We start from the raw sequence: 27496 nt of genomic DNA, 5'->3' as shown, positions 1-27496 counted from the left end.
ATAGTTACATATTACTTACACATACTAAGTCTCCAAGGCAGAAGCGTATAAGAAAGTATCCAGTAGCAAACGTTTCCACATCGTTCAACGTCATGAGCTGAACTTCATCAAATATTGTGACCACTAGGGGTCAGCAAAAAACACATTCCCACTTTAATTTAAAGACAACAAAATAAATGACTGTAAATTCAGGGCTACAAGACGCTACTTTGTCCTACACTTTATAAATGCGATTTATAAAATGCTGCTGCTAATTCATACAATTTTCTTCGCTGACGGCTATAATGCAAATAGTGTTCTATATAACCTAAGCAGCTGTGATGAGGCGGCGACTTGACCCCGAAAGAGACAAGCGGTAGAAACCTAAGCAGACACTGAAAAGATGTGTTACTGTATGTGCTATAGGGCCATCTTTTGGATGAGTTTTCTCACTGCAGGTGCTGCAGTGCTTTTCTGTTTGGAACTCTGAACTGGAAGTAGAAGTGCCGACTTGTCGTCCATAGCGTTTCTTCTCTTATGGATTCTTCGTTCATTACTACAAGCAATGTTTTTCTAAGTTTTACAATATAACTAAAACAATTCTTACTTACTAAAGCGTCCCATGTGTCATGTCTGTAGGAGCCTTTTCATGCATATTTGTACGTGCTATTGTAATGTAATCAAGCTAGCGTCATTAGCGTTAGCTAATATGCTAACACGTTTACGAGTGTCTGTGTTAGTATTATTAACTTACAATGACATTATTCTTGTATCGTTTCAGTTTCACAAATTCCTCAGTAAATTCACTAAAATGTCACCGTGGAGTTATTGAGTCTGTTTAGCTGATTGGAGAGCTAACTTGTGCAGCTAGTGGGTCCATGACCATGACTTCTGTTTTGTTTGATCGGCCGTTTTACTGCCGTGTTACAGACACTGTTTGGAAACAATTAAGGTATGTAAATAAACATTTACAGAATATTTCTGTGTAAATAACTAATTTCACAACGTATATTTCTGCAACTTATAGTCAGCAGCTAATATATGGAATTTTTTCTTTTCTTCTTGCGCTCTCTAGTCCGAAAAACTTACCATATAACGCACTAATTTTGTCTAAAAACTCTAATCTCCGTCAGAAGGGACACACAGTTGAACGGTAACAGTTCCCTCGGATTGGCTCAGACCTGCAGACAGAAGGCGTTTAAAGTGACAAATCAGACGGAGGGGATGTATTCAAATTGCACTCCGAAGTGCCAAAAGGGAGGAACAAAGCATGTGTAGAGAAACAGCACGAGCGGCAACCGAGTCCTTGCGAGTGGAAACTGAGCATTCGCGAGCGGAAACTGAGCATTCGTGGGTGGCAACTGAGTCTTTGCAAGTGGAAACCTAGTCCGGCAAACAAGTCCTTGTGAGTAGAAACAGAGTATTCGCGAGCGACAAACGAGTCCTCTCGAGCGGCAAACGAGTCCTCGCAGGTGTAAACCGAGACCTCATGAGCGACAATCGAGTCCTTGCGAGTGGAAAACTCAGTCCTAGTGAGTGTAAACCTCATCCTTGCGAGTGGAAAACGAGTCCTCGCGAGTGGAAACCGAGTATCGGCGAGCAGAAACTGAGCATTCGCGAGCGGCAACCAAGTCCTTGCGAGTGGAAACCGAGTCCTCGCAGGTGTAAGGTTAGAGTGTCCGCCCTGAGGTCGGTAGGTCTTGAGTTTGAACCCCGGCCGAGTCATACCAAAAAATATAAAAATGGCACCCATTACCTCCCTGCTTGGCACTTAGCATCAAGGGTTGTAGTTGGGGGTTAAATGACCAAAAATGATTGCCGGGCGTGGCCACCGCTGCTGCTCAACTCCCAGAGGGTGAACAAGAGGTTGGGTCAAATGCAGAGGACACATTTCACCATACCAAGTGTGTGTGTGACAATCATTGGTACTTTAAATTTAACTTAAATCGAGTCCTCGCGAGTGGAAACAGAGTCCTCGCAAGTGGAAAAAGAGTCCTCGCGAGCGGCAAACGAGTCCTTGCGAGCGGCAAACGAGTCTTCGCGAGAGGCAAACCAGGAGTAAACCAAGTCCTCGCGAGTGGAAACCGAGTCCTCGCGAGTGGCAAACGAGTCTTCGCGAGAGGCAAACCAGGTGTAAACCAAGTCCTCTCAAGTGGAAACCGAGTCCTCGGGAGCGGCAAACGAGTCCTCGCGATCGGCAAACAAGTCCTCGCAGGTGTAAATTGAGTCCTCGTGAGTGGCAACCGAGTCCACGCGAGCGGCAAAATAGTTTTTTTTATGCGTGCTGAATTTTGCCCTGCTTGTTTAGGGCATACAGAACATCAAGGTTCAGCTAGCAGCAGAGGTAGGGATGTCAAAAAAATACATTTTGATAGCCGTGTATCACAAAGATCTACTGCCTTCAGGAAATGAATACAAATTTGGAACCAAAGCTTACACACGTCTATTAAAGTGTGTGTGTGTGTGTGTGTGTGTGTGTGTGTGTGTGTGTGTGTGTGTGTGTGTGTGTATGTGCGTGTTTGTGTGCTAACTGTTAGCGTGGACACAAAGTTGTGTAGTGATGGAGAGGACTGAGAAAGGTCCAGCTTCATTCTGAAGAGTTCCCACACACCACTCAGCACACGGCTCACGCTGCTTCGCTGGTGCAGTGTGTGTGTGTGTGTGTGTGTGTGTGTGTGTGAGAGTGTGTGTGTGTGTGTGTGTGTGTGTGTGTGTGTGTGTGTGTGTGTGTGTGTGTGTGTGTGTGTGTGTGTGTGTGTGTGTGTGTGTGTGTGTGTGTGTGTGAGAGAGAGAGAGATGCTGTACAATGAAAGAGACTAAACAATGAGCAGAGAGAGAGCGAGAAGGACGGTGAAGGAGAGATGGGAGCAGGACAGATAGCGAGAGTGAACAATGTTGTTTCACTGCACATAAATGTTCCTCTTTTAATTATGCAGATCATTTGGATGTCGCTCGCTGGCTCGCACGCCATCGCCTCGCCTCGCCTCCTCCATCTTGGCTGCCTTGAACATGGTGTTGTACGCACACATGTGCAAAGTTGTACAATGATTCCACAAATGGTCCATGACTTGTGAGCGTTACATTTAGGAGCATTTACAGACCGCAGCTCATTTTTCAACAGTCTGTAGCGCAATTGTTAGCATTCTGACAACAGCATGCTAGCTTTTTTGCAGGTACACACCTCGATATTTTCTTACTTGACGAATGATACCCGTCGGCATGCTAACGTTAGCATGCTAGCTTTCCTCTACCTACATTTATAGGTATACACCTCAGTCATATTATGGTATATGATGCATGCTAACGTCGGCAGATAACAATCAAGCATGCTAATGTTAGCATGCTAAAATGATGCGTCAAGTACAATAATATAACACTCTAAGGTGTGTACCTGAAAAATGTATTTAAAATATTAGCCTGATAACGTTAGCATGCTAGCTTTTTTTCTACCTAAATATATAGATATACACCTCAGTCATATTTTGCTACTTGAAGCATGCTAACGTAGCAGATAAAAAAAATCCAGCACGTTATTGTTAGCATGCTAAAATGATGCGTCAAGTACAAATATATAATATTTTGAGGTGTGTACCTGAAAAATGAGTTTAAAATGTTAGCCTGCTAGCTTTTTCTACCTAAATTGATCGGTATACACCTGTCATATTATGGTATATGATGCATGCTAACGTCGGCAGATAACAATCAAGCATGCTAATGTTAGCATGCTAAAATGATGCGTCAAGTACAATAATATAACACTCTAAGGTGTGTACCTGAAAAATGTATTTACAATGTTAGCCTGATAACGTTAGCATGCTAGCTTTTTTTCTACCTAAATATATAGGTATACACCTCAGTCATATTTTGCTACTTGAGGCATGCTAACGTAGCAGATAAAAAATCCAGCACGCAAATGTCAGCATGCTAAAATGATGCGTCAAGTACAAAAATATATTATTTTGAGGTGTGTACCTGAAAAATGTGTTTAAAATGTTAGCCTGCTAGCTTTTTTCTACCTAAATTGATAGGTATACACCTCAGTCATATTTTGCTACTTGATACATGCTAACGTAGCAGATAAAAAAAATCCGGCACACTAATGTAAGCATGTTAAAATGATGCGTCATGTACAAAAAATATAATATTCTAAGGTGTGTACCTGAAAAATGTGTTTAAAATGTTAGCCTGCTAAAGTTAGCATGCTGGCTTTTTTCTACCTAAATTTATAGGTACATACCTCAGTCATATTTTTCTACTTGATGCATGCTAATGTAGCGAATAAAAAAAAAATCCAGCACGCTAAAATGATGCGTCAAGTACAAAAATATACTACTCTAAGGTGTGGACCTGAAAAATGTGTTTAAATGTTAACCTGCTAATGTTAGCATGCTAGCTTTTTTCTACCTAAATGTATATATATATATACATGCTACTTGATGCATGCTGACGTCAGCAGATAATCATCCACCTCAGTCATATTTTGCTACGTTATGCATGCTAACGTAGCAGATACAAAAAAAAATCCAGCACGCTAATGCTAGCATGCTAAAGTGATGCGTCAAGTACAAAAATATAATACTCTAAGGTGTGTACCTGAAAAATGTGTTTAAAATGTTAGCCTGCTAGCTTTTTCCTACTTAAATTTATAGGTATACACCTCAGTCATATTTTGCTACTTGAGGCATGCTAACTTAGCGGATAAAAAAAACAGCACGCTAATGTAAGCATGCTAAAATAATTTGTCAAGTACAAAAATATAATACTCTTAAGTGTGTCCCTGAAAAATGTGTTTAAAATGTTAGCCTGCTAGCTTTTTTCTACATAAATTTATAGGTAAACACCTCAGTCATATTTTGCTACTTGATGCATGCTAACGTAGCAGATAAAAAAATCCAGCACGCCAATGTTAGCATGATAAAATGATGCGTCAAGTACAAAAATATAATATTTGTATTTGTATAATAAGTGTATACCTAAAAAATGTGTTTAAAAGGTTAGCCTACTAACGTTAGCATGATAGCTTTTTTATACCTAAATTTATAGGTGTACACTTCAGTCATTTTTGGGGTACTGGATGCATGCTAACATTAGCTGGCTAGCTTTTTAGACACATTTTTCAGGTACACACCTCAGAGTATTATATTGTGGCACTTGACACATCCTTTTAGCATGCTAACATTAGCATGCTTGATTTTGACACCTCAGTGTCATATATTTTGGTATTTCACTAATGCTTAATGGAAGCATGCTATTGTTGGCATATATATTTCTATATATATTTTTCTTTTCAGCTAATTTTGCTCAGATTTTCATAAAAATATGTAATATTATGAAGGTGTCTGTTACTACATAATATATATTCTTGCAGTGTGTGTACAAAACATATTGTTATGAAGGTGTATGTTATTACACTATATATATACTTGCAGTGTGCATATTGTACATATTACATGTTGTTATGAAGGTGTCTGTTACTACATTATATATATACTTGCAGTATGTATACAAAACATATTACATATTATTATGAAAGTGTCTGTTACTACATTATATATATACTTGCATCGTGTATATTGTACATATTACATATTGTTATGAAGGTGTCTGTTACTACATTATATATATACTTGCAGTGTGTATATTGTACATATTACATATTGTTATGAAGGTGTCTGTTACTACATTGTATATATACTTGCATTGTGTATAATGTACATATTACATATTGTTATGAAGGTGTCTGTTACTACATTATATATATACTTGCAGTATGTATACAAAACATATTACATATTGTTATGAAGGTGTCTGTTACTACATTATATTATATATATATATATATATATATATATACTTGCAGTGTGTCTATTGTACATATTACATCTTGTTATGAAGGTGTATCTTACTACATTATATGTATACTTGCATTGTGTATATTGTACATATTACATATTGTTATGAAGGTGTCTGTTACTACATCATATATATACTTGCAGTGTGTATATTGTACATATTACGTATTGTTATGAAGGTGTCTGTTACTACATTATATATATACTTGCAGTGTGTATATTGTACATATTACGTATTGTTATGAAGGTGTCTGTTACTACATTATATATATACTTGCAGTGTGTATATTGTACATATTACAACTTATTATTAAGGTGTCTGTTACTACATTATTACATAAAAAAAGCAAATTGTTAAATTAGAGCCACTTTATTATCTTATTAATCGACTAAACGTTAAGGTAATCGCAGAGTAGTCGACTAAAAAAATAATCCTAAATAGTACACACTAATAGTGTGTACTACATTCTGAGATGATTCTGCTCAACACAGTCAAATTACAGAGGGCGTTTTGTCGAAGGCAACTAAAATGTGAGAGAAATTTCAAATCCATGCAACTAACGGGTTGCAGACAGGTGTCAGACAAATACTAGCACAGAAGTTGTGACACATGTTCAACCTTCAAGAGTAAGCTTACACACACACTGTGTTCAAATATATACAGGTAGAAAATATTCACAGTACTCTTGAGGTGTTTTGACACACACTCACCCCTTTGCAGATGGCCACGGCCTCCTTGGACATGGACTTGGGGTAGGAGACATGATGCTCCATGATGGACTGGAATAACTCGTCCTCGTCCTCACCGTCAAATGGAGGCTGGGGAACCAAGACTAAGTCAATGTTCGGTGTACTATACTTGTGGAGTATATTAAGGTACAAACAATTTTTTTTTTTTAAGATTTTGCGATATTTGCTTCAAATCAGAGTTTGAGGTTTCCATAGTTAGTGAGCACAGAGTGCAGAGCAGTAGACGAGCCAAAGAATACAAAGTTAGCATCGGTATTGGTTTCTACAAAATTGTTGATTTTGTCAATTGTTCCATTAAAATCTTTCCTGTTGGAAACGATTACAATGCTAATTTCCATTAGCCTGTCAATGGGATTGTCCATTCTATGTTAGCATTAAGCTAGCAGCTTAAGAGCCAACTTTATCTTATATGGTTGTATTGTTTTTTCCAGTCTATACCAAACTGTATTGTTGATTTAATATAATTCTTACATGTACGTGTACTTCATGCGTGCTTAGTTTTACAGTAACTGCGGTAAACAACCTCAATTTCAATGTTTTTATCTCTAATTTTAAGAATTGTTTACTTGTCTGCCAAACTAGATAATAAATGTAAATAAATGCACATAAAAGCAACAATTAAAAAATACAACAAAATGATACCAGTAAATCAGATAAATAAATAGATAAAATTGTGCAGCCTTTTAAAAAGAATACATATGTCATAGCAAATTATGCAAATTATATGATTTTGACAGCGCCCGCTACCAAAAATTTGGGAAACACTGTAAATAATAATAATAAAAGTATCAGTAAGATGATTCATAAAAATGATGTAGTTTCACCATTTTAGTTGAACATTTCAGTGTGAACAAATACAATGTCATACAGTCAATGTCACGGCGCGGGCTCGAACTCGCAGCGCGCCGAGACACGCCCCTGCTCGCGCTGGCCGAGTCACGCCCACATGCCGGCAAGGCTGTGGGCGATCGGCACGGCATGTGGGCGATCGGCAATCTGCACACCTGCGACTGATGAGGGCGAGCTTTATAAGGACCAGTGGACCCAAGGATGCTGGCGGGAACGTAGTTTCTCTATGGTGTACCGAAAGCCGACAAGCTTTATGCTCTCTCCGTGTTTCTTCACCGTGCTTGATTTGTCCCCTGTCTTCTCCTTTGGGCCTGCAGTGTTTTCCTTCCATCGATTTGGTTTCGAGCTGTGTGTTTCGCTCCCTTGGACCCCCCCCCCCCCCCCCGGATCTCGAATGCCTTCCCTTATCTCGACCCCCTAGCATGGACACGGACTCTGAGGCCTCTCTCTCTCGCCCTGGATCTTTCGCCTGTCTCACGGACTTCCCAGATAAGCCTCGCCCTCGTGGACTTCCAGTTTGGAACAACACCTTCCGGTAACACTCAACAGATAACTGCTTCACATAGTGTCACACCATACACACTCTTGAATTTAGTCACACTCCATTTCCGTAGTTATTGGTTAGTATTGTTTATTTACAATAAATATATATTTCGCTATATATATAATAAATATAGAACTTTACTGCCCCCTTGTGTCTGTGTCGTCAACTCCATCCTAGCAATACATAACAGTCAAACTTCGATTCTATTTGCGATCTTTTCGATTTACAAACGTTTACATGGCGCCAAACGTGCAATGCCAAGGACTGTGTTTCAGCGTACCAACGCTTCCTGCCTTCATTCATTCATTTTGTGTGCCGCTGGAAGCCTAATCGGGGGTTGCCATTTTGATGACATCACTTCCTGCACATGGGAGAACAACCATTTTGAAGAAGCGGGGCCTCTTACGTCACTTCCTGTTTACATTCTGTTTACACCATTTCGAAGAGTTTCGAGGCTGGCCGCACTTCTGACGCGTTTATTTCCACAACTGTGCTAGTCGGTCTTAGAGATGACTTTTTGTGTTTGGAAACGCTTTAAATGTGTCCAAACTCTCACAGTCTTGCTGTATCGCTAAGCTAGCATTTTAGCAAAGTAGTTTGCCTTCGGCTTGCAGTGCCTTCATTTTGAGGATTTTATCAACGGAGGGGGATTTTGTTCAGCAGCAAGTCTTTAATTGTGATGAGACCGAAAAGCGGACCTTTATAACACGGAAGGAAAAGCCACCACCAGGACACAAGCCGATGAAGGATAGTCTCACATGGCTAGTTTGTGCTAACGCTAGCAGCGACTACGTGAAGCCACTGCTCGTTGATCACTTCGAAACTCCCAGAGTGTTCAACAATACCACAAATATTTGCAGACACAAGTTCAATTGATTTTCCTTTTTGTAATTTGGTTTGACATAAATCTATCCATCTATCTATATCTATATATATATATGGACAAGCGGTAAGAAATGGTGGATGGATGTTAGGGCTGTGACCTTTTGGGCACCACACGATTCGATTCGACTCATTGAGGTAACGATTCAATTCTGAATGGATTCTCCATTCAAAACGGTTCTTGATTCAAAATCAATACTTTTTTATTAACATTGGAGGCCAGTTCTAAGATTAACTTCATTCTTCCATAAAATACAAAACCCAAAACCAGTGAAGTTGGCACGTTGTGTAAATGGTAAATAAAAACAGAATACAACGATTATATTCAATTGAATGGACTGCAAAGACAATGTATTTGATGTTGGAACTGGAAAACTTTGTGATTTTTTTTGCAAATATTAGCTCATTTGGAATTTGATGCCTGCAACATGTTTCAAAAAAGCTGGCACAAGTGGCAAAAAAGACTGAGAAAGTTGAGAAATGCTCATCAAACACTTATTTGGAACATCCCACAGGTGAACAGGCTAATTGGGAACAGGTGGGTGCCATGACTGAGTATAAAAGCAGCTTCCATGAAATGCTCAGTCATTCACAAACAAGGATGGGGCGAGGGTCACCACTTTGTCAACAAATGTGTGAGCAAATAGTTTAAGAACAACATTTCTCAACCAGCTATTGCAAGGAATTTAGGGATTTCCCCATCTACGGTCCGTAATATCATCAAAAGGTTCAGAGAATCTGGAGAAATCACTGCACGTAAGCAGCAAGGCTAAAAATCAACATTGAATGCTCGATCCCTCAGGCGGCACTGCATCAAAAAGCGATACCAGTGTGTAAAGGATATCACCACATGGGCTCAGGATCACTTCAAAAAAACACTGTCAGTAACTACAGTTGGTCGCTACATTTGTCAGTGCAAGTTAAAACTCTACTATGCAAAGCCAAAGCCATTTATCAACAACACACAGAAACGCTTTGCTGGGCCCGAGCTCATCTAAGATGGACTGATGCAAAGTGGAAAAGTGTTCTGTGGTCTGACGAGTCCACATTTCAAATTGTTAATGGAAACTGTGGACGTCGTGTCCTCCGGACCAAAGAGGAAAAGAACCATCCGGACTGTTCTAGGCGCAAAGTTCAAAAGCCAGCATCTGTGATGGTATGTGGGTGTATTAGTGCCCAAGACATGGATAACTTACACATCTGTGAAGGCGCCATTAATGCTGAAAGGTACATACAGGTTTTGGAGTAACAAATGTTGCCCAGCAAGCAAGGTCTTTTTCATGGACGCCCCTGCTTATTTCAGCAAGACAATGCCAAGCCACGTGTTACAACAGCGTGGCTTCATAGTAAAAGACTGTGGATACTAGACTGGCCTGCCTGTAGTCCAGATCATTTCCCATTGAAAATGTGTGGTGCATTAAGAAGCGTAAAATACCTCAACGGAGACCCCGGACTGTTGAACAACTTAAGCTGTACATCAAGCAAGAATGGGAAAGAATTCCACCTGAAAAGCTTCAAAAATTGGTCTCTTCAGTTCCCAAACGTTTACTGAGTGTTGTTAAAAGGAAAGGCCATGTAAAACAGTGGTAAAAATGCCCCTCTGACAACTTTTTTGCAATGTGTTGCTGCCATTAAATTCTAAGTTAATGATTATTTGCAAAATAATAATACGTTTCTCAGTGTGAACATTAAATATCTTGTCTTTGCAGTCTATTCAATTGAATATAAGTTGAAAAGGATTTGCAAATCATTGTATTCTGTTTGTATTTACCATTTACACGTGCCATCTTCACTGGTTTTGGGTTTTGTTTGTACATACATACATACATACATACATACATACATACATACATACTGTACATACATACATGTATATATATATATATATATATATATATATATATATATATATATATATATATATATATATACATATATATATGTATACATACACTTATAGCAGTTATTAATGGCTTACAGTAAGTTCTTGCAACACCCTGTCAGAATTGTTCATGTTTTTAGAGCGTAACATACGCACGCACACACACACACACACACACACACACACACACACACACACACACACACACACACACACACACACACACACACACACACACACACACACACACACACACACACACACACCTGTCCAGCCAGCATTTCATAGAGCAGTACTCCAAAGGCCCACCAGTCCACAGACTTCCCATAAGGCTGGTAAGCAATGATCTACAAGACATGTTTACAAAATAAAAGAAGTTATAAAACACACAAAAAACAAGGCACTGAAAATGAAAAAGGGGTCAAATGTGGGTACTTCTGGAGCGATGTAGTCAGGTGTTCCACAGAAGGTCTTGGTGGTGACTCCATCGCTCATGTTCTCTTTACACATTCCAAAGTCCGCTATCTTGATGTGTCCCTCGCAGTCCAGCATCACGTTGTCCAGCTTCAGGTCTCTGCGGTCAAAAACTGGATTCAGTGGATGGACACCAGTAAACACTCAGTCCTGGTACCTCAAAGGTTTTGTTTTCCATTTCAAATAGAACCACTGTCACTGTACACATAAATACCTTCTGGTTGTACTTCATGTATTTGCTAGTTCTTGAATGAAGACCCTTTCCCTTGGGTCTTGTCGCTCAAATGAGACCTGGGACCTTTTTGGGTCTTTATGTCGCCTTTGAAAATGACATCATGCAACATTTTAACCTATGGCCACAGGAGTTGTAAAGGAATTCATCTTATTTTTAGTACCAGCTACTCAGGGAGTATACATTGGAGTTCCCTGGGACCCTTTTGTCCCGCATTGACTCCCATCATAATGGCCACTTTTACATATACTCTAACCCTGTTATTTTATCACGCTTTTTTCCATGAAAACCAAATGAATCTCAGCATTTCTCTTTTCAAATAAGTTAAAATCCTATGAGAGGTGTAATTTGACCCCTTAGCCACTAGGTACCGCCACAGTATCATGGGGTACAATTTGTATGTGCCAACCATCCATCCATTTCCTACCGCTTATTCCCTTTTGGGGTCGCGGGGGGTGCTGGAGCCTATCTCAGCTACAATCGGGCGGAAGGCGGTGTACACCCTGGACAAGTCGCCACCTCATCACAGGGCCAACACAGATAGACAGACAACATTCACACTCACATCCACACACTAGGGCCAATTTAGTGTTGCCAATCAACCTATCCCCAGGTGCATGTCTTTGGAGGTGGGAGGAAGCCGGAGTACCCGGAGGGAACCCACGCAGTCAGGTGGAGAACATGCAAACTCCACACAGAGAGATCCCGAGCCCGGGATTGAACCCAAGACTACTCAGGACCTTCGTATTGTGAGGCAGATGCACTAACCCCTCCTCCACCGTGCTGCCCATGTGCCAACCACTTACATGTAATACAAACCAAGTACAGCAGATATACAGTCGTGGTCAAGAGTTTACATAAACTTTTAAAGAACATAATGTCATGGCTGTCTTGAGTTTCCAATATCTTCTACAACTCTTATTTTTTTGTGATAGAGTGATTGGAGCACATACTTGTTGGTCACAAAAAACATTCATGAAGTTTGGTTCTTTTATGAATTTATTATGGGTCTACTGAACATGTGACCAAATCTGCTTGGTCAAAAGTATACATACAGCAACATACATGATCAATTTTGGTGATGTAGAAAAGTTACAATCAAATCAAATTAGCTTCATGGCATGGCCTCTTAACTTCATGTGAGTGATTATGATTGACGACACCTGTTGACTTATCTGAGCCCATTTAAATAGGGCTCATGTGATGCAGTCAATAGACTCGGTTACAAAAGCGACAATGGGAAAGTCAAAGGAACTCAGCACAGATCTGAAAAAACGAATCATTGACTTGAACAAGTCAAGAAAGTCAATTGGAGCCATTTCAAAGCAGCTTAAGGTCCCAAGAGCAACTGTGCAGACAATTGTTTGTAAGTATAAAGTGCATGGCACAGTTTTGTCACTGCCATGATCAAGAAGAAAATGCAAACTATCACCTGATGCTAAGAGAAAATTGGTCAGGATGATCAAGAGTCAACCGAGAACCAACAAAAAGCAGATCTTCAATGAATTGGAAGCTCCTGGAACACAGGTGTCAGTGTCCACAGTCAAGCGTGTTTTGCATCAACATGGACTGAGAGGCTACCATGCAAGAAGGAAGCCCTTGCTCCAGAAGCGACACCTTAAGGCTCGTCTAAAGTTTGCTGCTGATCACATAGACAAAGATAAATCAAATCAAATCAAATAAACTTTATTTATAAAGCACAAGATAAGAACTTCTGGAGGAAAGTTCTGTGCTCAGATGAAACAAAAATTTAGCTGTTTGGCCACTATACCCAGCAATGTGTTTGGAGGAGAAAAGGTGAGGCCTTTAATCCCAGGAACACCAATTCCTACTGTCAATCATGGTGGTGGTAGTATTATGCTCTGGGCCTATTTTTCTGCCAATGGAACTGGTGCTTTACAGAGAGTAAATGGGACTATGAAAAAGGAGGATTACCTCCAAATTCTTCAGGACAACCTAAAATCATCAGCCCGGAGGTTGGGTCTTGGTCGCAGTTGGGTGTTCCAACAGGACAATGACCCCAACACACGTCAAAAGTGCTAAAGGAATGGCTAAATCAGGCTAGAATTAAGGTTTTAGAATGGCCTTCCCAAAGTCCTAACTTGAACGTGTGGACAACGCTGAAGAAACAAGTCCATGTCAGAAAACCAACAAATTTAGCTGAACTGCACCAATTTTGTCAAGAGTAGTGGTCAAAAATCCAACCAAAAGCTTGTGGATGGCTACCAAAAGCACCTTATTGCAGTGAAACTTGCCAAGGGACATGAAACCAAATATTAACATTGCTGTATGTATACTTTTGACCCAGCAGATTTGGTCACATTTTCAGTGGACCCATAATAAATTCATAAAAGAACCAAACTTCATGAATGTTTTTGTGACCAACAAGTATGTGCTCCAATCACTCTATCACAACAAAATTGAGTTGTAGAAATTATTGGAAACTCAAGACAGCCATGACATTATGTTCTTTACAAGTGTATGTAAACTTTTGACCACGACTGTAGATCATCTACATCAACAATATGTTTTGTCTGAGTGGCTGGACAGGACAGACACACACATATATATATATATATATATATATATATATATATATATACATACATATACACACACATATAGGTATATACACACAACCACCCACCCACCCACACATTTTTACACACACGCACACATATACACACACACATTGATATGTATATATGTACACGTATACACACACACACACACACACACACACACACACACATTCATTCATAAATACATTATAGTGTCTTCAAAGTGTGTAGTTTTTTCACATGTAATAAAAACCAAGTGGGTAGTGACATAAGAGTTGTGTGGGTGTGGCCACAAATAAATTGTGTGTGCGTGCACCTAATAAATGCATAAATAAATAAATCAATAAAAAAATATGTAAATTAATAAATAAAATTAAATATAATTGAATATTTTTTTTTGAAAAATAAACAATGGCGGTAATGAGCCAAAATGTGCATGCGTACTTGGCAAAATGCAAAGAAGTCATCTATCAGCGTGTTTGTTGTGCTAACATGTCCTGACAAGTTCACTTCAGAAACACCAGAGATTTCCTGTCTTTGCTGCCAATGTTACCTGTAGATGATGCCCTTTACATGCAGGAAGAACAACCCGATGGCGATCTCTGCGGCGTAGAAGCTACACACACACACACACACACACACACACACACACACACACACACACACACACACACACACACACACAGACACACACACACACACAAGGAAAAACAGTGCTAATTAGAAGGAGGCTGAAGCAAAGGACAGGGTGTGTGTGTGTGTGTGTGTGTGTGTGTGTGTGTGTGTGTGTGTGTGTGTGTGTGAGAGTGTGTGTGTGTGTGTGTGTGTGTGTGTGTGTGTGTGTGTGTGTGTGTGTGTGTGTGTGTGTGTGTGTGTGTGTGTGCGCAAAGGTCAGCGCTGTCTCTTTAAGGCCAGCTGATAAGATCAAGAGTGTGCACACACTGACATCAGATGAGGGGATATTTCTCAGCAATGCACGTCTTCCTGCTGTTGTGCGTGTAAAATATGTCAGGAGGCATTTTGTGCCAAGTGGTGACGAACATGTGCCTAATCTGTCACCACAATGATGGCCACAGGGCGCCATCGTCACCTCATCCTTTCATGCGGGGGCTTCTAATTAGTGTTGTCTCGATACCAATATTTTAGTATCGGTACCAAAATGTATTTCAATACTTTTCGGTACTTTTCTAAATAAAGGGGACCACAAAAAAAATGGCATTATTGGCTTTATTTTAACAAAAAAATTAGGGTACATTAAAACATATGTTTATTATTGCAATTTAGTCCTTAAATAAAATAGTGAACATACTAGACAGCTTGTCTTTTAGTAGTAAGTAAACAAACAAAGGCTCCTAATTAGTCTGCTGACGTATGCAGTAACATATTGTGTCATTTATCTACCTATTATTTTGTCAACATTGTTAAGGACAAACTGTAAAAATGGATTATTAATCCACTTGTTCATCTACTGTTAATATCTGCTTATTTTCTCTTTTAACATGTTCTATCTACACTTCTGTTAAAATGCAATAATCATTTATTCTTCTGTTGTTTGATACTTTACATTAGTTTTGGATGATACCACAAATTTGGGTATCACTCCGATACTAAGTAGTTACAGGATCATACATTGGTCATATTCAAAGTCCTCATGTGTCCAGGGACATATTTCCTGACTTTATAAACATAATATGAATTTTTTTAAAAAGGAAAAAAGATTTTGTGACGATACAAAATATCGATGTAATCATAGTAGTATCGACTAGATACGCTATTGTACTTGGCATCATTACAGTGGATGTCAGGTGTAGATCCACTCATGGCATTTGTTTACATTCAGTGATGCTAGCTTGCTGATAGGGATGATACTTGTAAGAAACGTACTTAATTTGTTGCCATGGAGACAAGGATTAGTGATTTAGAAGTAGATAAAACACTGCCGACTGTGGATGGACGTTAGCCGCTAGCTAGCTAGCCATGTCTTATAGCACTTCTTCCTGAGGGCGTTTCAGTGTTATAACTTCACCTTTATCTTTAGTTTTTAGGCCAAAATGCATCCGTTCTCCCTTTTCTGTCTACACATTGTGTCTGCTTGTAAGTACTCTGTGTGTGTGCGCTGCCAAAATGCTCCTCTGCTCCTAAAACCAGCAATGACATGACGTGACGTCATGCCCGGGAACCGGTACTTTTCAAACAGAGTATAGTATCGTTTTTGATTCATTAGTACCGCGAGACTATACTAGTACCGCAGTGACGTGCAGTCACTAGAGGCAGGTGAGGCGGGGCCTCACCTGCCATCATGGAAAGAAAAAAAATGTAAAAAGAAAAAAAAAATTATTAAATTGTTAAATGTATCCAGTGATTATACTATAAAGTTATTTTCCATTTAACTTCACCAGTTTTAGATTATTTTTATTCAAAATCGCTGAATTTTCACATTTGCCGTTCAAATACTGAGAAGAGACGGTGCGGTGATCAGCAGCCAGTTGAGGCACGTCACTGCGTTGTGCCTCACCATGGATTGCGGACTCGGCTAACTGCTGGCCTGCTGTGCAGTGAGACCGTATTGCTATATGAACTATATTATACATTTCCATAGTTTAGTTAGCTGAGGTATATAATGTACAGTGTATTTTGTCAACAACTGTATGTGTGTAACGTATTTCTTGTGCTGAGCGATCATAAAACGGCTGCAAAAGACGCACTGGCTGAGGCTCGCAGTAATCCGCCTGCTGCACCCCCGCCGTAGAATTTGCATCCCCTGACGGGAGTGTTATATCAACTAAAGCCCACACTTAAACTTTCCACGTGCAAGATTGAATTAATTTAAAAAAGTTATTTCATAAGAAGCCAAAAAGTGCAAAAACAATAATGTTCGTGTTGGAGGAGTTGTGAATGACTGCAGGGCCACAACATTAGGTACACCTGCAGACTGCAGGTGTACCTAATTCACAACTCCTCCAACACGAACATTATTGTTTTTGCACTTTTTGGCTTCTTATTAAATAACTTTTGTAACCTATTTTTATGGGCTTTCCTCTTTGTGATGTTAAGTTCCTGTTATGCGTTGTTATACAGTATATGCCTTGAGCTCTTATTTTGAAGGCGCTGAGAGCGGAAGTGATGACACGTTGGAGTGGAGCGTAGGTTTTTGAAAGAATGTAAATAAAGTGGTCCTCGTGTAAACTGGAGCCTCCGTGTTTGTTATTTTGTAGTTTCATACAGTATAGGCGACATTTATAAACCCTCGGTTACACTTTTTTAAATAGATTCAATCTTGCACGTGGAAAGTTTAAGTGAGGGCTTTAGTTGATATAACACTCCCGTCAGGGGGTTCATTAATCCAGCACAACAGCGGCGCATGGACTTCATTTATAAGTAAAGGTAAGACCATAATAACGTTTTTTTATTAAATGTGCTTTTTTGTGTGCTACAGTTTGTATGTGTAAAGTTAAAGTACCAATGATTGTCACACACACTAAGTGTGGTGAAATTTGTCCTCTGCATTTGACCCATCTCCTTGTTCACCCCCTGGGAGGTGAGGGGAGCAGTGGGCAGCAGCGGCGCCGCGCCCGGGAATAATTTTTGGTGATTTAACCCCCAATTCCAACCCTTGATGCTGAGTGCCAAGCAGGGAAGAATGCTGGTATGAGCTTTTAAACATAACCCGTTAACTGCTGCCAATCAAATGGTGAATAAGATACTCTTTAGGGATATGTTTGTAAATCTGACTGTGATGAAGTCAGTGCCTCACCAGCCATCAACCTCACCGCACGTCACTGTAGTACCGGTATACCGTACAACCCTACTTTAAATAGAAGAAGGTGTCCAAAGTGGAGCCCGCAGATCATTTTTAACAGCCCACGACACATTTAATTTTACTCTTACAAAAAAAACATACAAAGTGGAGTAAAAGAGCAAACATGTGAAAAGTAAAGAGAAAAAGTTGAAATACTGACAGTAATAACACAAATATTTTTTTATTTTAAAACAGCCATTGCTAAAAAAAAAAAAAAAAAAAAAAAAAAAATGTTTTTATGATTTATTAACCTATTCAAAAATCCAATTAAATCAAATATTCCACTTTGAAATATTTATTTAATGGAAAATATAGAATTTTTTGGGTTTGCCATATAACACTTTGACAAAAAGGGCATAAAACATTTTTAAAATTCAAATGTACCGTATTTTCCAGACTATAAAGGCGCACTTAAAATCTTTTTTTTCCCTCAAAACTCGACAGTGCGCCATATAACCCGGTGCGCCTATTGTATGGAATAATTTTGGTTGTGCTTACCGACCTTGAAGCTATTTTATTTGATAAATGGTGTAATGATAACTGTGACCAGTAGATGGCAGACACACATAACAGATACGTGTAGACTGCACTATGATGGCAATATGACTCAAGTAAACAACACCAACATTTTATATGTTCTATTGAAAATATAGAACATTACACACGGCGCTCAAAAATCTATCAAAATGTTTTAGTACGACTTTGGTAAGCTATGAAGCCACACCGCTTGAAGGATTGTACTGTGCTTCATCATATCAGTATTATTATGGTGCGTGTATAAGATAAGACATTATCTGCCGTTTTGTGTCACAATATATGCAAAAGCAACTTTTCTTACCTTCTGGTACCTGCTGATCTGTATTTGGGATCTGCATAAATACTGAAACTGTGCGCGCATTCGCCTTTGTAGTTCGTGACGACACCGTAGTTGATACGTTTCTTCTTTTTCTCTATCTTCTTATTATGGGACATTCATCCTCCGTTTTTGCCATTTCTAATATAAAGTAGCATAAAGTTCTTACCTACATCTGTCTGTGAACTTGCCATGAAAGCGCTAAAACATACCGTTGTAGTGAGTTTACATTATTCACCCAAGGAACTTTAGTTATTAGGGAGTTCCGGTCGGATGGTTTTTCACGGGACACATTTCCTGTGTTGTTGTTTCTGGATGAGGAGATGCTGCTCAGTTATTGATTGAAGTAAAGTCTGAATGTCATTAAAACAGTTAGCGCCATCTTTTGACACTTCTTCCACTCCCGTCCTTGCACGCTACACCGCTACAACAAAGATGACGAGGAGAAGACGCTGTCGAAGGTGAGCCACGTAAATAAGACCGCCAACAAAACGGCGCATCCTGAAGTGACTGTCAGAAAGCGGCTTGAAGATGATCTGTAAAACATCATCTATGCAACATTTTGACCAAAGAACCACCATTACATGTTATGTAGACCACAAGGAAGTCTTTTACATTTAGAAAAAAATATATATATATATTATGACCCCTTTAATGCACTCTATAAGCCAGTGCGCCTTTTGTATGAAAATCGACCTGGCTATACCCGCTCATCGGCAGTGCGCCTTATAATCCGGTGCGCCCTATGGTCCGGAAAATACGGTAACCTGAAAGTTGAGCTAGAGATTTAAGTGTTGAAAGTTAAAAAATAATGATATGACTTATTTTTAAGACTTTTATGAGTTGGCCCTTTTCTGATCTCCTTTTAGTGTGATTTTTTGTTTTTTAAAATGTCATTGCTCAAACAATATTAATGTATTGAAATCAATGTTATCAATTATTGACCAGAGTCGAAATACTCCACCTCAAATATTCCACTTTTTAAATTTTGGGTTGGAAAATATTACATATTTTGTATTTTTTGTTGCCTTATAAAACATTTTTTTAATGACAAAAAGAGTGTAAAAAAAAGAAAAAGAAACTTTCTATTGCAGGAAAAATCTGTGGGAAAAATGTTACTTAAACTCAAAAATGTTTCACAAACACAAAAATGTTACACAAACTCAAAATTTTTTCACAAACTCAAAAACATGTTACACAAACTCAAAAATGTTTCACAACCACAAACATTTTTCACAAAAACCAAAATGTTTCACAAACTTAAACAATGTTCACAAACTCAAAAATGTTACACAAACTCAAAAATTTTTCACAAACACAAAAATGTTTCACAAACACAAAAACATGCTACACAAACTCAAAAATGTTTCACAAACACAAACATTTTTCACAAACACAAAAATGTTACACAAACTCATAATGGGGGACTTTAATATCCATATGAATACCCCATCGGACCCTCAGTGCGTGGCGCTCCAGACTATAATTGATAGCTTTGGTCTTACACAAATAATAAATGAACCTACGCATCGCAACGGTAATACGATAGATCTAGTGCTGGTCAGGGGTGTCACCACCTCCAAAGTTATGGTACTCCCGTATACTAAAGTAATGTCCGATCATTACCTTATAAAATTAGAAGTTCTGACTCCTTGTCAACAAACTAATAATAATAATAACTGCTATAGCAGCCGCAACATTAATGCTGCCACAACGATGACTCTTGCTGACCTACTGCCTTCGGTAATGGCACCATTCCCAAATTATGTCGGCTCTATTGATAACCTAACTAACAACTTTGACAATGCCCTGCGCGAAACCATTGATAGCATAGCACCGCTAAAACAAAAAAGGGCCCCTAAAAGGCGCACCCCATGGTTTACAGAAGAAACCAGAGCTCATAAATTATCATGTAGAAAGTTGGAACGCAAATGGCGCGCGACCAAGCTTGAGGTTTTCCATCAAGCATGGAGTGATAGTTTAATATCGTATAAACGCATGCTTACCTTAGCTAAAGCTAAATATTACTCAAATCTCATCGGCCTCAACAAAAACGACCCTAAATTTTTGTTTAGTACAGTAGCATCGCTAACCCAACAAGGGACTCCTCCCAATAGCTCCACCCACTCGGCAGATGACTTTATGAATTTCTTTAATAAGAAAATTGAACTCATTAGAAAGGAGATTAAAGACAACGCATCCCAGCTACAACTGGGTTCTATTAACACAGATACAACTGTATCTACGACGGATACTGCAATACAAAATAGTCTCTCTCTTTTTGATGAAATAACATTAGAGGAACTATTACGTCGTATAAGTGGGATAAAACAAACAACATGTTTACTTGACCCACTTCCTGGGAAACTTATCAAGGAGCTTTTTGTATTATTATGTCCATCAGTGCTAAATATTATAAACTTATCACTTTCCTCTGGCACTGTTCCCCTAGCATTCAAGAAAGCGGTTATTCATCCTCTGCTCAAAAGACCTAACCTTGATCCTGACCTCATGGTAAACTACCGACCGGTGTCCCACCTTCCCATTATTTCGAAAATCCTCGAAAAAATTGTCGCACAGCAGCTAAATGAACACTTAGTGTCTAACAATCTCTGTGAACCAACAATCTCTGTGAACCTTTTCAATCCGGTTTCAGGGCAAATCACTCTACGGAGACAGCCCTCGCAAAAATGACTAATGATCTACTGCTAACGATGGATTCTGATGCGTCATCTATGTTGCTGCTTCTTGATCTTAGCGCTGCTTTCGATACCGTCGATCATAATATTTTATTAGAGCGTATCAAAACACGTATTGGTATGTCAGACTTAGCTTTGTCGTGGTTTAACTCTTATCTTACTGACAGGATGCAATGCGTCTCCCATAATAATGTGACCTCGGACTATGTTAAGGTAACGTGCGGAGTTCCTCAGGGTTCGGTTCTTGGCCCTGCACTCTTTAGGATTTACATGCTGCCGCTAGGCGACATCATACGCAAATACGGTGTTAGTTTTCATTGTTATGCTGATGACACCCAACTCTACATGCCCCTAAAGCTGACCAACACGCCGGATTGTAGTCAGCTGGAGGCGTGTCTTAATGAAATTAAACAATGGATGTCCGCTAACTTCTTGCAACTCAACGCCAAGAAAACGGAAATGCTGATTATCGGTCCTGCTAAACACCGACATTTATTTAATAATACCACCTTAACATTTGACAACCAAACAATTACACAAGGCAAATCAGTAAAGAATCTGGGTATTATCTTCGACCCAACTCTCTCGTTTGAATCACACATTAAGAGTGTTACTAAAACGGCCTTCTTTCATCTCCGTAATATCGCTAAAATTCGTTCTATTTTATCCACTAGCGACGCTGAGATCATTATTCATGCGTTCGTTACGTCTCGTCTTGACTACTGTAACGTATTATTTTCGGGTCTCCCTATGTCTAGCATTAAAAGATTACAATTGGTACAAAATGCGGCTGCTAGACTTTTGACAAGAACAAGAAAGTTTGATCATATTACGCCTATACTAGCTCACCTGCACTGGCTTCCTGTGCACTTAAGATGTGACTTTAAGGTTTTACTACTTACGTATAAAATACTACACGGTCTAGCTCCGTCCTATCTTGTCGATTGTATTGTACCATATGTCCCGGCAAGAAATCTGCGTTCAAAGAACTCCGGCTTATTAGTGATTCCCAGAGCCCAAAAAAAGTCTGCGGGCTATAGAGCGTTTTCTATTCGGGCTCCAGTACTATGGAATGCCCTCCCAGTAACAATTAGAGATGCTACCTCAGTAGAAGCATTTAAGTCCCATCTTAAAACTCATTTGTATACTCTAGCCTTTAAATAGAACCCCCTTTAGACCAGTTGATCTGCCGTTTCTTTTCTTTTCTCCTCTGCTCCCCTCTTCCTTGTGGAGGGCGGGGGGCACAGGTCCGGTGGCCATGGATGAAGTGCTGGCTGTCCAGAGTCGGGACCCGGGGTGGACCGCTCGCCTGTGCATCGGCTGGGAACATCTCTGCGCTGCTGACCCGTCTCCGCTCGGGATGGTGTCCTGCTGGCCCCACTATGGACTGGACTCTTACTATTATGTTGGATCCACTATGGACTAGACTCTCACAATATTATGTCAGACCCACTCGACATTCATTGCATTCGGTCTCCCCTAGAGGGGGGGGGTTACCCACATATGCGGTCCTCTCCAAGGTTTCTCATAGTCATTCACATCGACGTCCCACTGGGGTGAGTTTTTCCTTGCCCTTATGTGGGCTTTGTACCGAGGATGTTGTTGTGGCTTGTGCAGGCCTTTGAGACACTTGTGATTTAGGGCTATATAAATAAACATTGATTGATTGATTGAAACTCAAAAATGTTTCACAAACACAAAAACATGTTACACAAACTAAAAAATGTTTCACAAACAAAAATGTTTCACAAATCAAATTAAAAATGTTTCACAAACTCAAAAATGTTTCACAAACACAAAAATGTTTCACAAACTCAAAAATGTTTCATAAACAGAAATATTTCACAAACACAAAAATGTTTCACAAACTCAAAAATATTTCACAAACTCAAAAACATTTCACAAACTCAAAAATATTTCACAAATACTAAAAATGTTTCACAAACTCAAAAATGTTTCACAAACTCAAAAATGTTTCACAAACTCAAAAATATTTCACAAACTCAAAAATATGTTACACAAACTCAAAAATGTTTCACAAACTCAAAAATATGTTACACAAACTCAAAAATGATTCAAAAACACAAAAAAAGTTACACAAACTCAAAAATGTTTTACAAACACAGAAACATATTACACAAACTCAAAAATGTTTCACAAAAACAAGCTACACAAACTCAAAAATGTTTCTAAAACTTTAAAATGTTTCAAACACAAAAACATGTTACACAAACTCAAAAATATTTCACTAACACATTTTTTCACAAACACAAAAATGTTTCACAAACTCAAAAATGTTTCACAAACACAAAAACATGTTACACAAACTTAAAAATGTTTCACAAACACAAAAACATGTTACACAAACTCAAAAATGTTTCACAAACACAAAAATAATTCACTAACACAAAAACGATTTTCAAACACAAAAATGTTTCAAAAACTCAAATAAATTTTACAATCTCAAAAATGTTTCACAAACTCAAAACATTTTTACACAAACTCAAAAATGTCTCACAAACACAAAAATGTTTCACAAACACAGAAACATGTTACACAAACTCAAAAATGTTTCACAAACACAAAACAATGTTACACAAACTCAAAAATGTTTCACAAACTCAAAAAAACATCTTTCACAAACACAACCGGAAGTTTGTGTTGTTTGGCAGTAATTTCACTCCGTGGCCCCACATCCTTTGATTTGTCTGTGGACCTCAGTGCAAGAAGTTGGGGCCTCCGCGTCTAATGTACGTGTGTTTGTGTGTGTGTGTGTGTGTGTGTGTGTGTGTGTGTGTGTGTGTGTGTGTACTCACACTGCGTGAGGCTCCTTGAACTTGCCCACCTGCTGGATCTGATACATGAGATCACCACCGTTGATGTACTCCATGACGAAGTATAGGCGGTCCTGTGGAGGTCAGAAGGTCACATCAGAGCTGACGTGAGACAAAGGTACCAGATCAGGGAGTCACTCATCGTCCATTTAGGACTTCATGCGCCTCCATTATCTACAGAAATTGCCAATAAAGGTTCCGTGTGTGTGTGTGCGTGTGTGTGTGTGTGTGTGTGTGTGCGTGTGTGCATGTGTGTGTGTGTGTGTGTGTGTGTGAATCAAAAGTAGGCCTACACATGACATAAATGGAATGTGTGGGGAAGCAGTCTGCTGGGCAGAGAATCAGTGCTGCAGAGGATTAACACACTCCCTTTGCTCCGTGTGTGTGTGTGTGTGTGCGTGTGTGTGTGTGTTTGTGTGTGTGTGTGTGTGTGTGTGTGTGCAGCACATGATTCCCACTAATAGATGGAAATATGAAAGCGCATACATGAAAGCAAACTAGCGTTTTAGCATGAAATGTATGAATGTCAAATATGTAGATCCGTTATAAAGCAAAGCGTTCTGTACATGATTTGATTGCATACGTGCCATGTTCTTTTTCAGGGCCCATACTATCCATCCATCCATCTATCTTCTTCCGCTTATCCGAGGTCGGGTCGCGGGGGCAGCAGCCTAAGCAGGGAAGCCCACACTTTCCTCTCCCCAGCCACTTCGTCCAGCTCCTCCCGAGGGATCCCGGGCGTTCCCAGGCCAGCCGGGAGACATAGTCTTCCCAACGTGTCCTGGGTCTTCCCTGTGGCCTCCTACCGGTCGGACGTGCCCTAAACACCTCTCAAGGGAGGCGTTCGGGTGGCATCCTGACCAGATGCCCGAACCACCTCATCTGGCTCCTCTCGATGTGGAGGAGCAGTGGCTTTACTTTGAGCTCCCCCCGGATGGCAGAGCTTCTCACCCTATCTCTAAGGGAGAGCCCCGCCACCCGGCGGAGAAAACTCATTTCGGCCGCCTGTACCCGTGATCTTGTCCTTTCGGTCATAACCCAAAGCTCATGACCATAGGTGAGGATGGGAACGTAGATCGACCGGTAAATTGAGAGCTTTGCCTTACGGCTCAGCTCCTTCTTCACCACAACGGATCGATACAGCGTCCATATTACTGAAGACGCCTCACCGATCCGCCTGTCGATCTCACGATCCACTCTTCCCTCACTCGTAAACAAGACTCCTAGGTACTTGAACTCCTCCACTTGGGGCAGGGTCTCCTCCCCAACCCGGAGATGGCACTCCACCCTTTTCCGGTCGAGAACCATGGACTTGGACTTGGAGGTGCTGATTCTCATCCCAATCGCTTCACACTCGGCTGCGAACCGATCCAGTGAGAGCTGAAGATCCTGGCCAGATGAAGCCATCAGGACCACATCATCTGCAAAAAGCAGAGACCTAATCCTGCAGCCACCAAACCGGATCCCCTCAAAGCCTTGACTGCGCCTAGAAATTCTGTCCATAAAAGTTATGAACAGAATTGGTGACAAAGGGCAGCCTTGGCGGAGTCCAACCCTCACTGGAAATGTGTCCGACTTACTGCCGGCAATGCGGACCAAGCTCTGACACTGATCGTACAGGGAGCGGACAGCCACAATCAGACAGTCCGATACCCCATACTCTCTGAGCACTCCCCACAGGACATCCCGAGGGACACGGTCAAATGCCTTTTCCAAGTCCACAAAGCACATGTAGACTGGTTGGGCAAACTCCCATGCACCCTCAAGGACCCTGCCAAGAGTATAGAGCTGGTCCACAGTTACACGACCAGGACGAAAACCACACTGTTCCTCCTGAATCCGAGGTTTGACTATCTGGCGTAGCCTCCTCTCCAGTACACCTGAATAGACCTTACCAGGAAGGCTGAGGAGTGTGATCCCACGATAGTTGGAACACACCCTCCGGTTCCCCTTCTTAAAGAGAGGAACCACCACCCCGGTCTGCCAATCCAGAGGTACCGCCCCCGATGTCCACGCGATGCTACAGAGTCTTGTCAACCAAGACAGCCCCACAGCATCCAGAGCCTTAAGGAACTCCGGGCTGATCTCATCTACCAACGGGGCCTTGCCACCGAGGAGCTTTTTAACTACCTCAGCCCCAGAAATAGGAGAGCCCACCACAGATTCCCCAGGCACTGCTTCCTCATAGGAAGACGTGTCGGTGGGATTGAGGAGGTCACGACAGGCACCAACTACCTTGCGGCCACAGCTCCAATCAGCCGCCTCGACAATAGAGGTGCGGAACATGGTCCACTCGGACTCAATATCCAGCACCTCCCTCGTGACATGTTCAAAGTTCTTCCGGAGGTGGGAATTGAAACTCTCTCTGACAGGAGACTCTGCCAGACGTTCCCAGCAGACCCTCACAATGCGTGTGGGCCTGCCAGGTCTGTCCGGCATTATCCCCCACCATCGCAGCCAACTCACCACCAGGTGGTGATCGGTAGAAAGCTCCGCCCCTCTCTTCACCCGAGTGTCCAAAACATGAGGCCGCAAATCCGATGACACAACTACAAAGTCGATCATGGAACTGCGGCCTAGGGTGTCCTGGTGCCAAGTGCACATATGGACACCCTTATGCTTGAACATGGTGTTCGTTATGGACAATCTGTGACGAGCACAAAAGTCCAATAACAAAACACCACTCGGGTTAAGATCCGGGCGGCCATTCTTCCCAATCACGCCTCTCCAGGTTTCACTGTCGTTGCCAACATGAGTGTTGAAGTCACCCAGTAGGACAAGGGAATCACCCGGGGGAGCACTCTCCAGCACACCCTCGAGTGCATCCAAAAAGGGTGGGTACTCTGAACTGCTGTTTGGTGCGTAAGCACAAACAACAGTCAGGACTCGTCCCCCCACCCGAAGGCGAAGGGAGGCTACCCTCTCGTCCACCGGGTTGAACTCCAAGGTGCAGGCTTTGAGCCGGGGGGGAAACAAGAATTGCTACCCCAGCTCGTCGCCTCTCACTGCGTGCAACGCCAGTGTGGAAGAGAGTCCAGCCCCTCTCAAGAGAACTGGTTCCAGAGCCCTTGCTGTGCGTCGAGGTGAGTCCGACTATATCCAGCCGGAACTTCTCTACCTCGCGCACAAGCTCAGGCTCCTTACCCCCCAGCGAGGTGACGGTCCACGTCCCAAGAGCTAGCTTATGTAGCCGAGGATCGGACCGCCAAGTGCCCTGCCTTCGGCTGCCGCCCAGCTCACAATGCACCCGACCTCTATGGCCCCTGCTATGAGTGGTGAGCCCATTGGAGGGGGGACCCACTTTGC

The 27496-nt window shown here is 40.9% G+C and overlaps 1 protein-coding gene across 2 annotated transcripts in view; it reads right to left on the bottom strand.

Moving 5' to 3' along the window:
* prkcbb (protein kinase C, beta b) overlaps positions 1 to 27496 on the bottom strand; it is a 282211-nt gene that overhangs the window by 57298 nt on the left and 197417 nt on the right. For both annotated transcript variants that reach the window (XM_061981613.1, XM_061981612.1), the window contains exons 11-15: positions 24173 to 24264; positions 14559 to 14621; positions 11174 to 11312; positions 11005 to 11085; positions 6543 to 6650 (exon numbers count right to left, since the gene is read on the bottom strand). In XM_061981613.1, coding sequence (XP_061837597.1) covers positions 6543 to 6650; positions 11005 to 11085; positions 11174 to 11312; positions 14559 to 14621; positions 24173 to 24264 — 483 coding nt within the window. The remainder of the gene's footprint in view (positions 1 to 6542; positions 6651 to 11004; positions 11086 to 11173; positions 11313 to 14558; positions 14622 to 24172; positions 24265 to 27496) is intronic.

The sequence above is a fragment of the Nerophis lumbriciformis genome, linkage group LG24 (genome assembly GCF_033978685.3).
Source record: "Nerophis lumbriciformis linkage group LG24, RoL_Nlum_v2.1, whole genome shotgun sequence".
NCBI classification, from domain to species: domain Eukaryota; kingdom Metazoa; phylum Chordata; class Actinopteri; order Syngnathiformes; family Syngnathidae; genus Nerophis; species Nerophis lumbriciformis.
Note: the sequence above shows the minus strand (reverse complement) of the source record. Positions and strands in the feature narration are given on the sequence as shown.